The 20,780-nt window shown below is 37.0% G+C and overlaps 2 protein-coding genes across 2 annotated transcripts in view; both read left to right on the top strand.

The window, feature by feature from the left end:
- LOC144665680 (uncharacterized) overlaps nt 1-20,780 on the top strand; it is a 96,439-nt gene that overhangs the window by 64,556 nt on the left and 11,103 nt on the right. The gene's annotated exons all lie outside the window — the stretch shown is intronic.
- The window catches only part of LOC144665676 (uncharacterized), a 60,176-nt gene continuing 43,326 nt past the window's right edge, over nt 3,931-20,780 (top strand). Inside the window, exons 1-9 of the mRNA XM_078526959.1 lie at nt 3,931-4,305; nt 5,310-5,355; nt 5,893-6,111; nt 7,074-7,340; nt 7,897-8,169; nt 8,266-8,541; nt 9,888-10,058; nt 10,359-10,532; nt 10,855-11,100. Coding sequence (XP_078383085.1) covers nt 3,982-4,305; nt 5,310-5,355; nt 5,893-6,111; nt 7,074-7,340; nt 7,897-8,169; nt 8,266-8,541; nt 9,888-10,058; nt 10,359-10,532; nt 10,855-11,100 — 1,996 coding nt within the window. The 5' untranslated portion in view covers nt 3,931-3,981. The remainder of the gene's footprint in view (nt 4,306-5,309; nt 5,356-5,892; nt 6,112-7,073; nt 7,341-7,896; nt 8,170-8,265; nt 8,542-9,887; nt 10,059-10,358; nt 10,533-10,854; nt 11,101-20,780) is intronic.

Below are 20,780 nucleotides of genomic sequence, written 5' to 3'. Positions count from 1 at the left end.
TAGAGAAAGAAAGAAAACAGCAGAGTGGATCTCAGGAATGGTTTGAAGCCAGGAAGATTCGAATAACAGCTTCGAAATGCATAAGAGCCAATCAGAAGCGAACAACAAGTCCTATCAAGGCAATAATAGAAATTCGTAACTTAAAGGATAACTTCCAAAGTGGAAAAATGCAACGAGGCCTTGAGGATGAAAGCAAAATACTAAAATTGTATGAAGAGAAGCTGGGCTGTCCAGTAAATCAAATGGGATTCATTATTTCTGACACCCACCCATTTCTTGGTGCATAACCAGATGAAGAAGTACTCGACAAGTGTTTGGTAGAGGTGAAAAGGATATTTCCAGGAACCATGACATTGGAGGAGGCAGTTTGTAGTCGTGGGATTTGTAGGAAAACTAGCAGTGGTGTAATCATTAATCAAAACCATGCATACTTTTACCAAGTACAGCAACAGTTATTCTGTTCAGGCTATAGATACGAAGGTCCGGTTTTGTCTGACCTTAAAGGGAATATTATCCTTAGTATAAAGAAGTGCTCATAATTTTCAAAGAAATGTCTTCCTAAACTGCAACATCAGTATCTTGCTCCAGAGCTTGCTTCTCCTCGTATGGCCCTTGGTCTTCACAGACTTGGCAAAGATATTCGAGACATGAACATGTAAACATGGCAAAGTGCTGCTAGTGACTCCTAGCAATAGAACAGTTGTTTAGCAAGCAGAAGTTCAAAGTATGCTTTAAGTGTTTGCATAATAATTTTAGATCAGCTTATATGTGAATAGGAATGGTCTAACGTAAGTAAGAGAATCTTAAGGAAATGGCCGCTTTGTTCTCACATAACCTCATGTAACACTTCTACAGTAGAACCCCGATATAACGATATGCCAAGGGGGCAGTAAAATAATATCGTTATATCGAGGAATCGTTATATCGAAACTCCCGATATAACGATATAGCCGTAAAATAACCGAAAATATCGTTATATCGGGGTTAACCTAATATTATAAAGTACTTTTTACTGCATATTAGAGGAGGATGAAAAGAATAATTTTGATAAGAAGGCTAAAAACACAGTATTATTTTCGCATATCATCATATCGTACAAAGCTGCTTTTAGAAACGTTAGAGATGATTACCGTAATGTTATTGTATTAAATTCGATATTTTGCAAATAAAATGTGACGATGGACTTATAATATCGTTATATCGGGAGGATTTTAAAAACTTACTTAAAATACCATCTGTGAAATTAGTAAGCTTTTGTAGCACCTAGCCTATGGAACTCTCTCCCGAACTATATAAGAGAGAGCGGCTCGCTATCAGATTTTAAGACTTGTATAAAGACATATCTTTTTAACAAATTTTATAATTAGACTTTTAGTTAGTCAGTTAACCAGTATATTAGATAGTTTAGTTAGACAGTTAGTTAGTCACTTAGTTAATTAGTTAGTTAGTTAGTTAGTTAGTTAGTTAGTTAGTTAGTTAGTTAGTTAGTTAGTTAGTTAATGAGTTAGTTTTTCATTTAAAGGTTTTAATGATTCTTAGTTTTTATTTCTATTTTTACAGCTTAGCTATTTTATTTGTTAGTTTTTTCCTTTTATCACTGATGTAAATTTTTTAAGTAAATTTCACTTTCTAATAATATTTTTACTGTAAAGCGCCATGAGCCATGGGATATGGCGCTATATAAATCTTTTATTATTATTATTATTATTATTACTATTTTATCGTTCGGTCCACTAAATTCTCATCGTTATATCGAAGATCGTTATAACGGGTTTCCGTCCCATACATTTTACTGTATCTTTTGCCGGGACATAGAATATTCATCGTTATTTCGGGAATACCGTTATATCGAGGATCGTTATATCGGGGTTCCACTGTAATATGTATTTATTCCTAATTTGTTAAGATAAGAGAGAAGAGTTTTACTGGTATCCTGTGGCAATACATGTAATTAAAAAAGAAGATAAAAGGTTATGCTAGTGACAGTGTGTGAATAGACTGAAAGGGTGCTAACACCAAGGGCACACCCTATTCATCCACTACAAGTTACAGCCTATATAATTATTGAGAGGTGCAGTAATTAGTTAAGGGAAAATGGTACTTATTAATATTTTTGCTCTCACGTGCAATCACATGTGGCACTTTTGTTCTGATTCAGGAATGGCACTTAATCTGGGAGGTGTCCTTTCAACAAATAAAATATTGAACAACAGTGCAATAGGGAAACGTTTAATACACAGAAATGTCTTCTCGCTATCAAGCCCCCTACCCTTCCGGCACATTATAAAGCCCCCTTCCGCTGCCCTACCCAGTTGGTGGGCACTTATAGAGGAAATAGTAAAATGTATCCCAAACGAACCATTACTTTACAGGAAGAGACAAAAAGTTAGTGAATATGGCACACACAAAAAAAATCATGCCAATTAGTCCACTCTTGCATAAAGCTGCTGGAATAAAGTCTAAAATGTGGTAGTTCTTTATACGTTCAATTGCACGTTCGACATGAATTCTGAGGGTTGCAATCCTTCGGGTCACTAGCAATTCCTGGTCAGTAAACTGTCGTGATTGATTCATGAATGGAGGGACATTCACCCTGACACCTTTAGAGGCCAGGATGTCTTGAATATTGAACACCCGATCTGCCATGACCCCATCTGCCCTCTGTAGTTTATTAATAAAACCAGACTTACTGGTTATCTTCTTTAAATCTGTAGTACATAAACTTTATCCAAGTTTCTTTTATCCAAGTAGGATAAGACGTGTCTTATTCTTCAGCACAGTATAACCTTTTTTTAATAGAACACTTTACCTATAACCGTTGCCGGGTCACACCTGAACTAACATAGCGAAACCTAGCGGTTATATACCTACGCATTCACGTGCGCACCAGAACTGTGGTTAGGCGATAAGAGTATTTGGAAAGTAAGACTAAGAACAAAGAAACAACAGTGGCCAAGCACGCGTTTCTAAAACCAAGGTAAAAGTGATTGGAAGGATGAATCTCAACAAAAAGTGCTTAAGGAAAAAGAGATTTCAAAACCCTGGAAAACCGATCACAGCGTTGGCGGGGCAAAAAGCCAATAAAACAGTAACGACCGTGATGTTAATTTTATAAACATCGTAAACATCAAAAGCTAATCAGAAGTTGTGGTTAACATTTTGGGGCTGGGCCAAGAAGGGATAATAAAAATTAACATTTTCGGGCCCAACCAAAGGGAGATAATAAAATTTAATACTTCATTTATCGTGAAAGCGTGGTTTTCTGCAATTCATAAACAGAACGCACACATACTGACTCTGCAAAACCTACACTGCTAAATTACTAAAAATAATCACAACAAATATTTTCAATGATTTTCATAATTTCATAACCTGCCTTTGACTTTAATACTTGGACTGGATGTTTAGTAAAAATTGCCGAAAAGGTAACCGCTTTGATGAGATCAAAAATGTGGGTTATAGCAAGTAACTAGTTATTCTCGCTGCCAACGTAGCGCTAACCATGCAAAGGAAAATCTGTATATAAGAGCAACTTTCCCGTGGGAACATGCTAAGACTACGTGATTGGGTTAATGTGACGCGGATTGTTTGTTTTCCTATCTGTAACGCAAATTCAAGGCACGCATTCCGTTACTAATTCGCTCATATTTAAGAATTATACTTAAGAGCTTAAACTACCATAAAATATGCCTTAACAACAAATAACGCAGTTGGTCGCCTATGTTATATTCCACAGCATCTGAGCCGTTTTTTAGTACAAAAATAAAACGGAAATACCATCGGTATCTGTATCAGATCGGATATTTAACATGTCTTCCAAGTTCTGAGGAATGCGAAAACAGATTAATGGTAATAAGAATAGAAGGGTCAACATTCCATTCAGCATCCCCGATGGGCTGAAATCCAAAACCAGCAAACTATATAAAGATATGTTAAGGCAAGTATCCACCAGTTGTGCAATCTACAAGCAGATCGACGAACATGGAGCTGGAGAGCAAAAGCAAAAAGAGCTCCAATGTTCTTCTCTTTGGCTTTTCATTCAATTTAATTCTGACGCTGGCTTCTCTTGGTTTCACCTGCTATTCATTACATCGCTTAGATTCGCGTCTAACAGCAGTTGAACGGGATTTACTGGTTGTAAACAGTTATTCATATCGACTTGCCAATCGCGAGATTGTGATACCAACAACTACACATTCGCCTCAAAGTGGAAGGAAGGAAGCTGTCGTCAAAAGAGCTGCCGATAGTCAATCCATGTGCCGCAAATGCAGCAACGTCTGTTTAAACTGGAATGGGCATCGAAACGTAAGTTGCTCATTATTAACTTTGATTACTTCCGTATTGAACACACGTATTTAACAACAAATCGCTCGTAAAAGGTCAAAATACGCAAACGTATCTAGCAAAGGAACCAAAGTTGATCAGAGCGATTTAAGCTGAAATGTACTGCATCAATCCAACCTTGAATCAAAATTAATGTTTTATATTCAAGAAAATAAAATCCGGATTAGTTTTCAACAAGATTAGATTAAACTTAATGACTCTTCCTTTCTTCATTCAGAATTAGGACATGTAGGGTGAATATTTCATTAGTCAGTTGGCTTATAATTATGTCCTTGTCGGTGCGATGTTACAAGGCATGAACTAAATAGCAGGAGATAATAATTACGATATACATGTGTTGTGCCAAGAAAGCTGATATTTATCAATTTGTTGAGAGTGCGATAGGAATCAAGTTAAATTTTCGGTTGACTGAATATTCTGTTCCATGTCGTTGTCCTCATAACGTCCCTGGTTTGAAAAAATATGTCTCAGTACTTCGATATATAACCAACAACGGCACTAGTCATTATGTCCAATCAACTTGAAGCTATTTATATGGTTAACCGAAACCTCCATCCTGTTGTGCTTATAACATCCTGTTCGATCCTGTTGTGGTTAAAACTTCCCTTAATGCTTTAACCCCCAGCACGGATGTTTTTTTTATGCAACTTTCCTGTCTTTGACACAAGAGCGTGATTTCCTGGGGCGCCTCAGAACGTCAGCACGGAAACTTACCTTAACTGGACTGTTGAATGCTGTTGAATGTTTTGCTTGGTTTTCCTTTTCCTTTTTGGAATTTTCATCATTTTGTTACTGTGACTGATTTGAGGACAAGGGTATAAATTCACTTACTAAGCAACTGTTTGGATGACAACATCCCATTTATTCCCAGCACCTGGATATAAAGGTCACAAAAAGTCTGTTCTGCAAGAGTGGTAGCTTCAAACAACTGAAACTTAAACACAATTTTTCTTTTTAATCAACAGAACGTGACAGTTGAAAGAAGTCAGGAAAAGGTGGTTTGCGTGGAAGGTAAGATTTATGTGTAGCAAAATACTACTTCATTAAGGGTCAAGTGGCCCACACACAGCTGCATCTCTCGGGATTTTCACCACCTACCAGCATTTTTTTTTGTCAAGTTTCTCGCTGGCACTGCTTTTTACATTTTCTGAAAAGTAGCTGGAGATAAGCACTGTAACAGTAAAGGGTTTTGTATAAGGAAATAAACGCCATGGTAACTCTCAAAACCTGTCGCTTTTAAAAAAGGGTCCGGGTTAACTTTGGTTACAAATACTGGATGTTCTGGCAGTATTTGTTTCTTTTTATTTCTGGTTTCCGAAAATTATTGGTGTATTTGTTGGCGTGTTTTCGAAAGTGTCTAAAAAGTCCAGAAAAACCACCGTTTGCATTTGAAATGCTAGAACATTTATGAGAGCTATCGAGCTTTCGATGACGTTTATTATGGATGTGTCACCAAAATATACATAAACCGTGAACAGACTTCACATTGACCAAACCTCATTAAATTTATTGTGACAACGTCATACTGAACTTGTTTAATTTCATCAGGTCGTGTGGGCCCTCAAGGTCCACCAGGTCCTCCCGGTTCACCAGGACCTACTGGTCCCCAGGGCCCTCCTGGTAAAAAAGGAAGAAAGGGAACAAGGGGTGCTCCTGGCCCGCAAGGAAAGCGAGGTAGCAGAGGATCACCAGGACCCCCTGGGGCTGTAGGTCCGCATGGTAAATCAACACAACATGACACAAGCCCTGGTAATGGACGACAGTTAGGTATGTGGTGTAATTTAACGATGGACTTCAGTGATAACGGGGATTTGATTTGGTGCATCCGTGTTGACCTGCAGCCTAGAATTAATGCAAGGCACACTTCGTTCTTTTAGATTAATTTTGTAACATGGGTAGTCATTAACTACACATAATAATTTGCAAGGTAAAATAAAAACACAAACTTAACGATCAGAAGTGCGTTTTTTTTAAGATATAGGAGAGGCGAGGATTATTGATGGGAATGCACATCGAAACTCATGGTGTCAAGTTTCACGTCAATTTGAATTATTGAAAACTATTTCTTCATTTTCGGCTCATTTTGAAAACGCGTCCTAAGAGGTACTACGCTATTTACAGCTGCTAACCCTCTCAACCCCAAAAACATAAGAGGGTATAACAGGTATCCCTTTAAGTATAATATAGACATGACCTTACCCCAGGCAGAATGAGTCTATCAAATGGCAAACGTAACTGATTTCAATCGTGTGGATAACGTCGAAGTCGCATAGATGCCTAAAAATTTTAAAATGAATTGTAAACCAAAACGCCACCCGCAAAGTTTAATGTAATACACTGGAGAAACAATAATTTACTCAAATGAAATTATTTGCTAAAAGAAAACGAAGCTGAAAGAAAACGTTTCTTTTCTTTCTCTCTCTAGTACTTCCGTCCATAGCAACAGCGCTGATTCGAACTTTTTGATTGTTTGTTTGCTTGTTTTTGCTTGTTGCTTGAATATTACAAAATGCGTAAAGAAAGTTAGATTCAGGCCAAACTTTATCGCAGCCTAATAAGACTAGCATTTTTACACAGTTAAGTAAGCATGTCACATCATGTGTGATAGATGATTGTCTGAAGGAACGTTAAAAGAGAATTCAAACAATGATAAACACAATTATTATTGACTTGTGCAGTTTATTGCACAAATTAACCACGAGTGCCAACAACCAACATTTGTTTTCTAGAATTACCACGCCTCATTGCAAAGCCTTATCATTCCGTGACGGTTAAAGAGAAACAAAATGTTACATTGCCTTGTAAAGCAGCTGGCTTCCCACCACCAGTAATCACGTGGTATAAAGATGGACAGGTGATAGCAGAAGAAAGAAAACGGTTTAATTTTAGAATTTTGAAAATTACGGAAATTCAGTTTGAAGACCGCGGTATCTACACGTGTACAGCCGAGAATCTGTTAGGCAGAGTTCAATCGTCAGTCAATTTAACTGTAAAAGGTATTTATTATGAATTTCGAAATTAATTTTACTAATGAGGCACCACATCTTAATTCGAGCACCAACTTCCAAGGGAAGTAGTTGTAAACTTGAGGGTTTATCTGCGACTTGCGTTTAGGAGAACTGGCCCTTTTTGGAATTTAACATGATAGTTGATAAGTTGAATATTCTGGCATTTATAATAATATTGCACGGTGTTATTTAAAGTAAAGCGACACAGTAAATGTTTTTACTGTAACAAGTTTCGACGTAAAGAAAATGGCTATATAAATTACTTCCAATGCTGTTATTTTCTTTTTGTAATTTTGAAAACTTGTGTGAGGTGTTTTCGTTTAACGGATCAGACGGTTACACAGTAGTTTGTGTGGCGTAATAAGCTCAAAATCAGACAAATCTGGACTCCAAATAATCAGCAACAATGCGCAGAACGAGAGAAAATGTTAAATGAAGGTTGCCAAGTAACAGGAAAAAAAGGGAATTTTAAAAAAATATAGCTGTATACGCTTACTTTACGCATAGTTATTTTTTACTTATTATCTGTGTAATATATTAACAGTCCCAACGAGATTTATTGCGAAACCAAAAAGTTCTGTAACTGCTTACAAGAACTGGGATACAGATCTCAAGTGTGACATATTTGGCTATCCCTTTCCCGTGATCACGTGGACAAGATCTCTCAAACAACTACCGGCCAACCGACACGTCATTGATGGAAACAAACTTACGATTAAAAACACGACAGAGGATGATGGTGGTGCTTACTTATGCCAAGGATCTAATGAGTTGGATAGTGTGGTGGCAGTGACATGGGTCGTGGTTAAGGATGTGGGTAAGCTGAGAATGTTTATATATGAAAAAAATTAGAAAGGAAAAGACTGGGAATGAAAGCACAGTTCTTACAGTTATGTTTTCTTGTATCTTTAAGTGAACCCCAGCATTGTGTCAAGTCCTCCCAGTAAAATTCAAGTGCAAAATGTCGGTGATTCTGTGAAGTTAAATTGTTCTGCTCGTGGCTCGCCGCTACCTAAAGTCAAGTGGTTCAAGGATAAGCGACGTGTTAATTCTACGGAAATACATGACGGGAAAGATTCAATAAAGAGTGAATTTATCATTCACCACTTTAAACCAAAGGATGCTGGGACCTACACTTGTCTATTTCATAATGACAAAAATGGGACAGCGGAAGCCAACTCAACTATATGTATGTAAATAATTTGTACGTCTTGCTTAGTGATAGAAATCAATGAACTTCTTTGTCAAAATTTATCTAAAGCTAGCCTGAATTTCAGACATTCCTTTGTGGTCGCCTACTCCCCAGAAGGGACGTCTGAACTGGGTCTAAACACATATGGCCCTAATGCCGTCCGGTGACGTCACTACCCGAAAACCAGGTATCGATTTTGATTGGTTGATTTAAAAATTATTTGCATAATTATGTGAAATTATGACTGAATTTAACCGCGCGAGGATTGTAATATAAAAACGTTTGGAAAGAGTTCGAAAGAGTTCACCTTCCCAGAAATGAATTTATTAGTCATTTACCTTGAGTTTATTACTTTATTAGTTTACCTACGGATGAAGAATATTAATGGAAATCGGTAGGTTTTAAGTTGGCGGCATTCGTCGCTTCGACATGCAGTGTTTTGCCAAATTTATACGTATTCTTGTTTTGTCAACAAAGCCGCTCGACGCTTATGTCCTGCAGCCTCGATGAGTCAGTGATTTCTGAACTCAGTGCCCACGGTCAAGTAGGATGTTTTTGTTTTGAATTCCGTTTCTTGATTGCACTGTAACCGTCTAAATTGATTTAAGTACTCACGAGTGTGTTGTATTTGTCCGCTGCGTAGCATGTTATATTTTGATCGCTAGATAAAGCAAATCAGTTCAGATTAAATCGGTTCCGTAAAAGAATATAGCCTGCAGTCGATTAAAATCTCATTCATTTGTCTCAAGTTTTTAATAGTTTAAAATTAAAACAATTTCATGGCCTCGACAGAAACTTTTCCGCATGAATTAAAACCAAACTGTAGTGACGTCACCGGACGGCATTAGGGCCAGATGTGTTCAGACGTCCCTTCTGGGGAGTAGGCGACCACAGAGGTATGTCTGAAATTCAGGCTAATCTAAAGCCGGCCGCACACTAGAGCATCTTGATCTTAGCATATGTTGATCCTAATTAATGCAGGATTCTTGTCATATATTAACAAAGTAAATGGTCCAGCTCACCACTAGTCACTCGTAGCTCAGTGGTTAGAGCGCCCAACCGGTACCTGGGAGGCCTTGAATTCGATTCCTGTCTGGGAGTCATTTTTTTTTCTCTGTCCCAGGTTTATCACCTGTCAACGAGCTAAAAAAAATTACCATCTTTATTATTTATTATGCAAAAATTAGAAAATATAAGCATATATTACGATTAACTTAACGGTTTTCTTTCCCTACTAAGACAAAATTATTTCAAAGTAGTCGTCGCATGGAATATAGATAAACACAAGAAAAGTAATTCATTTAAAAGCTCTATGCAAAATGTTTTGAATTTCTGTTTCTAAGATTTAGTCAATTGTGATGATCCTGGTTCTCCATTGAACGGACAAAAGCTTGGCTCACGACATTGGACGGGCCAATCTGTGTCTTTTGTTTGTGATCCGGGATATCACTTGACTGGACCGACTACAAGAAAGTGTATGCCTTCTGGTAGCTGGAGTGGTATACAGCCATCATGTAAGTGACTTTATTGCATACCCTCTAACGCTCTGTAGTTGCACTTAACTTTTTATTACAATCAATGGAGGTCTGTAACAAGCAAGTTGTAAGAATGCATCAAAAATGACATTTCTTAAAAAGGAACCCTGTTTGATTGACCAATAAACAGAAATCAAGTTAAGAGCATCGCGGTTACAAAAATAGACAAACAAAAACAAGGCAGGAACAAAACAAACAAATAACGAAGGATAACGGACTCAATTTTGCTGTATTGTTGTTTTGTGACTCTAATTCCTTTAAATGGTCTTTTAAAAAAAGGTCACAAAATTTGTCCTTCTTTGGAAAGCCTGAGGAATGGTCATACTCACGGACAAAAGTATTGGGAAGGGAAACGCGTTTCATTCACTTGTAATCCTGGTTACTGGCTAAAAGGATCATCAGAGCGTCACTGCCAGTCGAGTGGTACTTGGACAGGAGTTCAACCTTCATGTGGTAAGAGTCTTTTAGCATGGATAACGGTATAAACTGACAAGTTTCAAAGGCAAATTAAAACACAACGCAAACGCGAACCAAAGACGAGCGCGAGTTGTATGTTGATCTAATGTTGAGCTGAGACGAATGCTGATAATGCGAGCCACAGTTTCAAGCAATGCTTACATTGTATCGTCTCGCTTTTCAATTCAACTAACCCCTTTATAGGGCTTGAACCCAAGCGGGAGAATTTTTGTTTTGGAGGGGGAGGCATGGGGGGTCTAAGAGATGTCTTTGCACGAATACTTTTTTCCATACTTACTAATAGAAAGATGCTTGTTAGCTATTTTGGTAGGGACCACGATGCAGTCAAACATTATCCAAGGCAATGGATTTTTCCTCAGTCATCTTAGTCGATTTATGGAACCGGTTGCTGGTGGTAATTCACTTTGGAATCTGTGTTACCGCGCCACTTTACACGGCTGGGCGGCAAGAAGCTTTCATAGTAACTGTGATGGAAAGCGTCACACAATAACTATCATCAGAAAAGGCCAATATGTGTTTGGAGGATACGTCGACATTCCATGGGGTATGTATGTAACATGAACGGATAATTTTTACTAATGGGCAATTTCAGTAACAATATTATAGAAGAAAAGTTGGGGTAAATAAAAGATGATGATTCTAGGCTCTTAGTGTTTACAGAGCTACAAGGCTTTGATGTAATATTTGCAGCATCCGTGACCATTTTACCGAAAATTACCGCTTCAATCTCCCTTAACAACACATCGTCAGATTTTTGGCAAAGTGTTTCTAAGTAAAGAACGCAAAGTCATACAAAACTCAAAATATACACATTTTTTGACTATTAGTTAGAATTTTAGCTTGACTTTATTTTCATATTTTTCAGCAATCAAATAATTCTTGTATATTTCTGATTTTTGGGGAAAATTCAGATACAGAATCTTGTATCCAGAAAGGTTTTGGCTAGGACACAATCGGCGATAAATTAATATTTACTTGCATACTCAACAATAACAATTAAGTTCGGTGTGAACAGAGATTACAGATAGGAACTGAAATCAATATGGTTGGATATCATGTGCCTTCAAATTGAATTAATTTTATTTGAGATAACTCGGTAGGGGGAGGGATCAAAGAAAGAAACAATGCAAAGTAACTGAACTTAAAAATAAAGCTTTCCCAACGATACCTGTTTTGATTATAAAACTAATTAAAGCGAAAGTGATCCGATAGGAACTTTCGAATTCCTTGTGCGCTCCTTGCCATAATGTAACAGATATAACAGAGTGACATAACACACTTCGCCACTCCTTTAATTTGAACCAGATTGCTATCCGGAAAGATTTTTATACCTAATCGTACCTTTTTGGTACGCTTCAGCGGCATATAAGGCGAGTTTGACCGAGCCATGGTTCGTATTTTGGCAAGACGTAGTCCAGCCAAAATACCCATTGTGAGACAAAACGACCTGATATGCCACCGAAGCGTACCAAAAAGGTACGATTAGGTATTTACCATACCCAAATTCAGCCAAAAATCCAGTCATATTTATCACTCTGTTGAAGCCATGCTTGCCTGAGGTACGTACTGTAAATTGTGTTGACCTACTTGCATTTTGGTCTTCAACACTTTTAACAAGTTCCCCTTCTGCCTTTTTTCTACTCCTTTGTTTAGTGTTTCATTTTCTAAATTTTCTAATTCCAAATTTAGCGGAAAATGTGGAAATTCCAACTCCATTGTTTCAGTCTGAATATCTCAGCACTCGTTGGCAAAAATCTCGCAGTTGGCGAGCGCACTCAAGCGGGAAGTTTTTTCCTTTTACGACCGCTAAACACCAGCTAAATTAAAATTACGAGGTTCTGTTTTATTGGTAAAACCTTTTTCAAATCATCATACGGTAACACTACTTTACTTCAAAGTGACCAAGATATCGTGGCAAATCAGGTCCGTGACTTGATATCGTAGGATATCTAGACAGTAGATCGCGCTTCTGATTGGCTACTTGCGAATTTGGGTACGATAACATCGGATATCAATAGCGCCTGGACGCTCACTTACTTTTGGGAGCGCAAGGGATGAGGGTTATTTCTTTTTTGGCTTTTTTAACATCTGAAATGTAAAACAAAAGATAATACATGATTTTGATAGAAACAAATCGGTCCTAGCATGAAAATAGTAGTGGAGACACTTAGAAGACCAGTTCTTTTATAATATGGAAAAGATGGGAACAGTTCAGAAGGAAGTTAAACTACGAATGATCTCAATGTACTTTGATGGCACAGTAATAAAATACTAATTAGTGGCGCTTCAAATATCGGCATAGGGGCGCTTATTAATAAAGCAAATTCAGGGGGGGGGGAGGGGTTAGCTTTTTAGAACGTGCTCATTGGAAGAAAGACGCTAAATAGAGTCATCGTAGTGTCCGCCTTGAAAGTAAAATCTTCCTGAATACCACCGATATACCAGTTACATTTTGGAGTAATTTGGAAGAGTTTAGCCTTCCTCGGCAGCCTCCTTTATCCTTCCTCGGCAGCCAAGTGGAAATCAAAGAAATTTGCGCAATAAATTAAAACGCAGTCGCAACCCAATCCCCTTTTTTAAAGTCCAGTTTGTTTTTCTTTTTCTGGAACTTGACGGTTTCCCTTAATTAAGTTTCTTTTAAAATCAGCATGTTTAGAATTTTTAAAATAGTCATCTACCCTAACAGTGTTTGTGTTATCATCACATTTTTAGTAACGTTTGGTTGGCCGTGGTTATTAAGTTCATACAAAACACCTACTTATGCCAAAATAAACAGGCCACGATAGTTAACATTATAAAGTTTAGAGGCAGGACATTTTCTATAAAAGATATTTTAACTCCCTGATTTAACACGACTTTGATTAAAAGTAGAAATTTGAGACCTGGATTCCTAGAAGCACCTGTACGCATTGAACATGTCATGAACATGTCAACATTGGAGCCTGATTGTTAAATAACTGTAATAAAAGAAGACGTGGCTTATGTAACGTACTTAAAAAACAATATAATGCTAAGAATTTAGATATGAAATTTGTGCTAGATCTGCACAAGGGACCGTAGATTAAAAGAAAAGAAGGAAATTATGTGAATTTATCATTTAAGGTGGCTCAGAATAGTTTACACCTTTCATTAGTGTTGGCATTCTATTGCATCTATCCCTTGTGAAAAAGGTTCACTGTAAACCAGTAAAGCATTAATATGTAGAAAGAATCAAATCCAAATACGTCAAAGTGCTTTCCCATGGCAACAGCAATAGAGGTCAAACATAATCAACTTTTGAGTGGTGAACGCTAATAGCAACGAATTTTGGCTTGGAAGCAGCTTCAGTGTGTTCTTTGGTTAAAACTATTCAAATTTGTTGTGAAAGTTAATCCTCAACATTATGTGTGTAGTTAAGATAGAAAGCCAAAGACGAGCATGCTTAAACCATTACAAGATCTTACAAGCTCAGATCAACTGCAGTACCCGGATTTATAGCAATAAGGTTCTCGAAAAAAGGTAGAAAACCTCGCCTTAAAAGTAAATTACATTTTTTTTTTAAGATGTTCGATTTTTTTCTGCCTTAGTAGAGATTTGTGAACATTTGAGTATTTCCTGAGGTCCACTGTATGGCTTTGTTTATGACTGTTACAACTATATATATTTATTTCATATATGTTTGTTTTGTTAAAAAAATCAGTTTTTCTACTGTGACGAGTATTTTTGATTTGTCTGTCTATGTTTACAATCGATGCAGATTACAACTTTCAAATCCTATCTAGGCATTTTCCGGCCGCGGTGAAATTACTAACATAAGCCTTTCAAACTTCGGGGAGGACTTCTATTGGAATTGGGTATTATTTTCGGATAGATAATTGCGTTTTAAATACTTTGGGTTAATTTTAATTTGGTCGGGATACTGTCCCCGAAAATGTGTTAGTACATATAGGAATACCACATAATAAAACTCTCAAAACATAGCAATATGAACCCAAAATCATGTCCTCCAGCCATAAAGCAAACATTACAGGTCTATAAGTATTCTGTGATAGTGTAAAATACCAAACAAGTTCTCCAAATGGGGCTTACAACTGCGGAAAAGTTATATCTTTCATTTTTAAGAGCTACAACTAAATTTATATGTCCATGAACTTGTATTTTTAAGAGCTTATTATATATTTCGTCTGGGATTTTGGTGGGTGGGGGACGTTTTTAGGAAGTGCTCATTTTGTAGAGAGGTGGGGGAGAGGCTCTGATTATATATGTATTATTAATGATTTTTGGTGGACAGCAGTTGCGGCCATATCACAGTCATCATTATCACAGTCATCATCATTTTATAAGTGGTAAAAAATGTATCTTATCGAAAAAAGTATATTTTGAATTTCTGATCTGTTAGTATGGAAAAATATTTATTTGTGTTTTACTGAGGGAGTGGGGAATAAAATTGCGCGATGGGGTAGAGAGATGCAGGAAACTAAACTGGTGACTATCCGAGCAAACTTCTCAAGGTGGCCGATAAGGGCATTTCTAATATTCTTTGAAAACCAGAAGGCCGCTTGGTTAATGTACAAAAATGCAAACAACAATCACAGGGCTAGAGTCATGCTCAGGCATACAAAAAAATACATGGGACAACATATTAAATCAATGGAAAGGCCGGGATCGGGTACCTAAAACGGTGATATAACAGTAGCAAGATATAAAGTTTTCCACGGCGGCGAAATGCGTAAGACTGCCCGGTTGGTGACCGTATTGGCATCATAAGAACAGAGTCTAGATCCCCAGGGTCTAGATAGGGGTGATAGATTGTTTGCTACAGTTCAGTCAACACTCAGGCTATTTCTCTGCTATCAGTTATAAGTTAAGTTATTTCTCACCTATCTTTATCTCTGATATTTCATAGTTAATTCAACTGGATCGGTTAATTTTAAAACATTGTATTTTTAAACAGTGCCAAGGTTATTAACTGAATGGTGCTCGATATCTTTCAAGATATCCGAAGAACGTTCATATGTATGCATCTGATCTCTTCTGTGAAATCACAAACATTACTCAGGACATTACAACGACCTTACGACTACAACTGCCAACTTCCAAAGACCTCTGGCAAATCTGGCGATTTACTGAAGGTCAAAATCGCTTCGTTCTCAGTGCATGCGCGATAAAATCCGGTTATTAGCAATAAAAGAAGTATTTAAAAGAGACTAATAGGAATAGTCGGCTCGGTTTCCGTCCTATTTCGAGTTGGTTGTCCTCCTCTTCCCCACGTGTGGTCTGAGGCAAGGAATGCAGGCTCACAAAACGGATGGAAGAAGAGCCGGGTTGCTTGAAAATCGATTAATACTAACCTAGAATTAAATATAATCGAGGATTCAATTTCTCTTGTATAATAGTGTTTTTATAGTTTATGTTTTGTGGAGTTTGAGACCCGGCAGTCGATGCAATTCAAAAACTGGTGGACTTATAATATAAACAAAAACCTCGCCAAAACGTTAAAAATTCCAGTGGCAGATCTAGACCTTCAGGTAATTGGGGGACCCGATCAACCAGACTCCAGGAATAAGAGGGGGGGGGGGGGGGAGGGGGCGCACTCGAAAACAATTCAAGTCAAGCTTTGGCCTGAAAATAAGCCCCACCCTCCACCGTCCTGCTAATCGAGCAATTTTCTCTTTCGCAAAGCGTGACTTGAACGGTTGGATCTTCGCGCAGCAATCATTGCAGAATCTGTGACTACTTTACCAATCGAAGTTACTGCTTCAGTCCTTCCAGAAAACGATCATCATTTTTGGGGCAAAGTATATCTAAGTAAACGGCGCAGACAAAAGAAAGATAATATTTTGATTGAAAGAAATCGGACCTAGCCTAAAAATAGCAGTGAAGACACTTAAAAGAACTGATCTGAAATGTGAACAGTTCATAAGGAAGATAAACAACGAATGATCTCAATGTACTTTGATGGCACTTAAATAATGTATTATTTTAATATATAGATTTAGGCAAGCCTAAAAGCGGAGCTCCCAGTTATTTCCCCTTAATAATTTTTTAGACTGTTTTTTATTCATGTTATTTTCTTTATATACGATACGTATCCCTTTTCACCATGAACAACAGCACCAAATAAGAGTTAAAAAAAATCGATCAATCAAAAATATCATTAGTAGTCTATGCATAACCTTGGTTCTAAAGATACACTCGCAACTCTCAAAGTTAAACAAGAACAAAGAAAGGGTTGCTCTAGAACATATCCATACCCCCATCATAACTGGTATGTTACAGCTGTACATAACACAACTGGAACGTTTTGCATGTAGCTTCCCCCCTCCCCCAAATGGGGGCCCTATACGATGGAATGGTGACAATGACAGTATTATTATTGCCTAAGGGACCGGTCATTATTTATGTAGAGGGGGGAGGGGGAGGGAAAAAATATGTTGGAAAGATCAAAATTTCGGTAAGGCCCCCCCCCTCCAGGCCATGTAAGTAGCAAGTGACCCCTGCTTCTTTATTCAATATTTACGTGATGACCCCCCCCCCCCCCCCTTCACCTCATATCTCCCTTTATATGCCTTAAGTAATTATTAAATGCATGTTACATACAATCTTAATTGCACACTTGTTCTGGATACTCTTTCAGCAATAGGGCAAATTTTGGATGAGTTATGTGTATAGTAAACATACCTCAATTATTAACTCCTTAACTTTGGAAAAGTGATAGTTTTTACAAATTATGCTCTCATGGTGAACACAAATATGTAATACCGGTAACCATGCAAAATATAATTCTTTTCCAATGATTTTCCTTAAGTGTAAAAGAACTACTTTCTTGTTGTTATATCATGTGTTATTACTTCTTGGGCTATTGCAGTGATAATCATTTTGTAAAAAGAAATAATTGCAGTCAAACCAGATATTAAAGCAGATAGGTCTGGATTCTTTATTTAACTAAAACTTGAGATAACAATGGAGTTTAGAGTGCAAACAGTATTTCTGTAAAATACAAATCACTAAAGTTGTACATAATAGTGGAGTTTAAACAAAAGAAAACAATAGAAATTATAGCATAAAATTGTACAATTTAGCGTCACTGTTTCACTTATAGTGTTTGCACTCTTCTATTTAACTGTTTTACCCAACTCAAACTGCTGATCCCCCTAAATCTTTATAAAATATTTTAGCCCCCCCCCCCTCTTGCAACTCTGAAATAGCCTTGACGGTCCCCCCCCCCCCCCTCTACATAAATAATGACTGGTCCCTAACACCAAAAATAACAGCTTCCTGCTAGCAAACTCAGTAAAAGGTAGTGGCAAGCAAAATATTGACATTCCAGATGTCATTCTGCCAAATAGGGTCCCCAAAACGATAACACCTTTTTCCTTTATGAGTCCCTTTGCCCTTAGCTTTATTACATGTAAACTTAGCAAAAATTCTGGAGAGGCATAAATACTGTTTGTTACATGTAGTTCTAAACTCAGGTATAGATTGCTTGGCAAAAATTTTACCATGCCATTTTACCATTTTACCAGGCATTAAGAGATTGATGAAATGTGTATCTCATTATCATAATTATTGTTCTTTGCAGTGTGGGCACTGGGAATTAAATGTTTAGGTAGCATGATGATTTTTTTATGTACATGATTGTACCTTATCTGGCTTTATTTCATCAACTTTAAAATTACACCTGTCCTTATAAATAAATTGTATTCTACAGACAGTACATTTGTACATGCAATGAAGAATAAAATATAATAATCTGATTGTTCATTTATCTCTTTCTGTGTCTGCAACTCTGTGGAAATTCTGCTACCCGTGTTAACCCTGAAAAAGGCAAAAAAGACATAAGATTTGTTGATGATCATTGGCATCAAATGAATGTTTATAATTTTAAATTAGCTTAAATTGTTCAGAACACTCTGCAGATGCATAAAAAAGAGATATATTTTTCCAATTTTTGCCTGGGCCAGGGACTGTGTTGGGGGATATGTTCAGAAACAGAAAAATCCTTTGACCTACTGAAGGCATAAATAGTGCTATCAAAAAGACCTGGCATATAACTGAGCTTTGGTGGGTGTTTTGGGGTCAATCACTGGCTAAAATTCATGATTTCCCTATTAAATGAGGTGTCTTAAGACTCTTACATGTATATTGCTCTCTGACAGGTAATGTTGAAAGCACTGTGATTAATTCCACGAAAGCTTACATATTCTCCCCTTTCTTAGTGATGTAGCTAAGAAAACACTACGCTGGCTCATCAACAAGCCCAACTGTGAAATTTCAGCTGAGTTAAAATTCTATTTCTTTATTCGCCTAGTACCACAACAAGACAATTTATGTTAGGTTAGGGCTTAAGCTTACATGTAGATATTAAGATTAGCTGTTAACAAGCGGAATTTGAACAGGTCAATTTGCACTTCTCCCACAAAATAATTACAAGTATTTCAGTAATTTGTCGGGTCAGGTAGAAGATCTTGTTGGGTTTTCTTGCCCTCCTACCCCTCCCCCCATCCCCTCTTTTCTTGAACAATGAAAACATTACATTTTGTATGTATATTTACATGTGCGGTTACATGTAAATTGTGTATATTAAATTCCACAATAGGAACCATGATTTTAAGGAAACATAAACTTACCAAGCAGTTAAAACACTTATCATTTTTCAAACCCCAAAATTTTACACTTAAAAAACAAGTTTCATGCTCTAATGTAGATTCACATAAGCTAAACTCTGTCATAGAGCATTTAGAGAAACAAAGGTATAAACTGACACTAATGTAATGCTTACCTTCATCATCACAGACATTAACTGCACCCCTTGAATTCCTGTCTTCCCTCACTAAAAACAAAATGTACACAATATCAAAAACCCATAAAAGGTATGGAAATCCTAATATAGCAAGTTTTAGAAATGAAACAGATTTGCTTATATGAAATTAATGATAAACTCAAACCGCCTCTTACAACCTCCATAAATACCGGTCACTCAATTAACCTCGCAAACCTTGATGTACATTTGAATGTAAATGTATTTTAAATGATATTTTCCTCATTGCAGACAGGCACATTTTAAACTTTTTTTTTTATTTCAGGATCGAAAACTAACCTGCTACTCTTGTAGAAAAAATAATTCAGGCAAAAATATCTGATTAGTCACTGCTTTAGGCTGGAAAACTTTGAAAGGATTAAAAAATTGTACCAGTCACAACCATCAAGATAGCAATGCTAATAGCCACAATTCCCCTCTGGTTGTCCGGGGCAAGTAGATTTTCCTGTCAAGCAATTAATTTTTCATGCCTGCTTGCATAATGGGTAAAGGCCCAGGCATATCATGATCATCTGACTACAAGTTAATTATACAGTCACAAGTTTGCTAATACATAGTGTCACATGCACTGTCCTAGGCCAACAAAATTATTTGAGAGCTGCTTGTTGACCACAGGGCAAACTCGAATTTTTTTCCAAGTCCTTATCCTATATTATAACTGATCAATTTGGTTGTTATAACATAAAAAAGTTCATGATCTTACACATAACATATTAGTGCTTTTTTCTCTATTGTAATTTACAAGAATCCAAGCGTAGTCAATCGATAGAAATTGATATCTCAAATCTGTCGATACAATCGATATCTATTGATATGAATCACAAATTGATAATCGGTAATCGATAACAATAGAACTCACAGAAAAAAAATATTATCGATTGTTATTGATTGAGAAAATCGATGAAAATCGATACTACCGAAACAGGTAGAGCGCAAATTCAAAAACATGCGTAACGGTTCGACAAACGGCAACGATCTGCATCACGTGGCTTTGCTTGTCAAATGAAAAAGGTAAACGCACATGGTTACATTCCTTTGCGTTCTGACTTCGTTGTTCGTGCCAAAAACAACCATTACGAATGTTTTGGAATTTGCGCTATACCTGTTTCGGTAGTATGTGGTCCTCGGGCCGCCATCAGCAATAATCATGTCGATTATACTGCCTCTTAGGCTGTCATCGATTGGTTTTCCTGATATAAATGTCCTGCCTTTGCTGTTTACAGAGAACACCATCATCGAAAGCTTCATTAAATGTTGAATGAAACGTTCAGGAATGTGACTGTGTATGTTGTGGTTTAATTTTGTTTTTGGTTTAAAATTTTTCAAACCAGTTTGGTTTTTATTTTTCATTGTCTCCTATTCATTATCATAATCTGAAACAAAGGGAAATAAAAATCAAACTGGTTTGAAAAATTTTAAACCAA

Source organism: Oculina patagonica, chromosome 9 (genome assembly GCF_052425735.1).
Source record: "Oculina patagonica isolate OP01 chromosome 9, crgOcupat, whole genome shotgun sequence".
In the NCBI taxonomy this organism is placed as follows: Eukaryota; Metazoa; Cnidaria; class Anthozoa; order Scleractinia; family Oculinidae; genus Oculina; species Oculina patagonica.
This window is presented reverse-complemented; position numbering and strand designations above follow the sequence as displayed.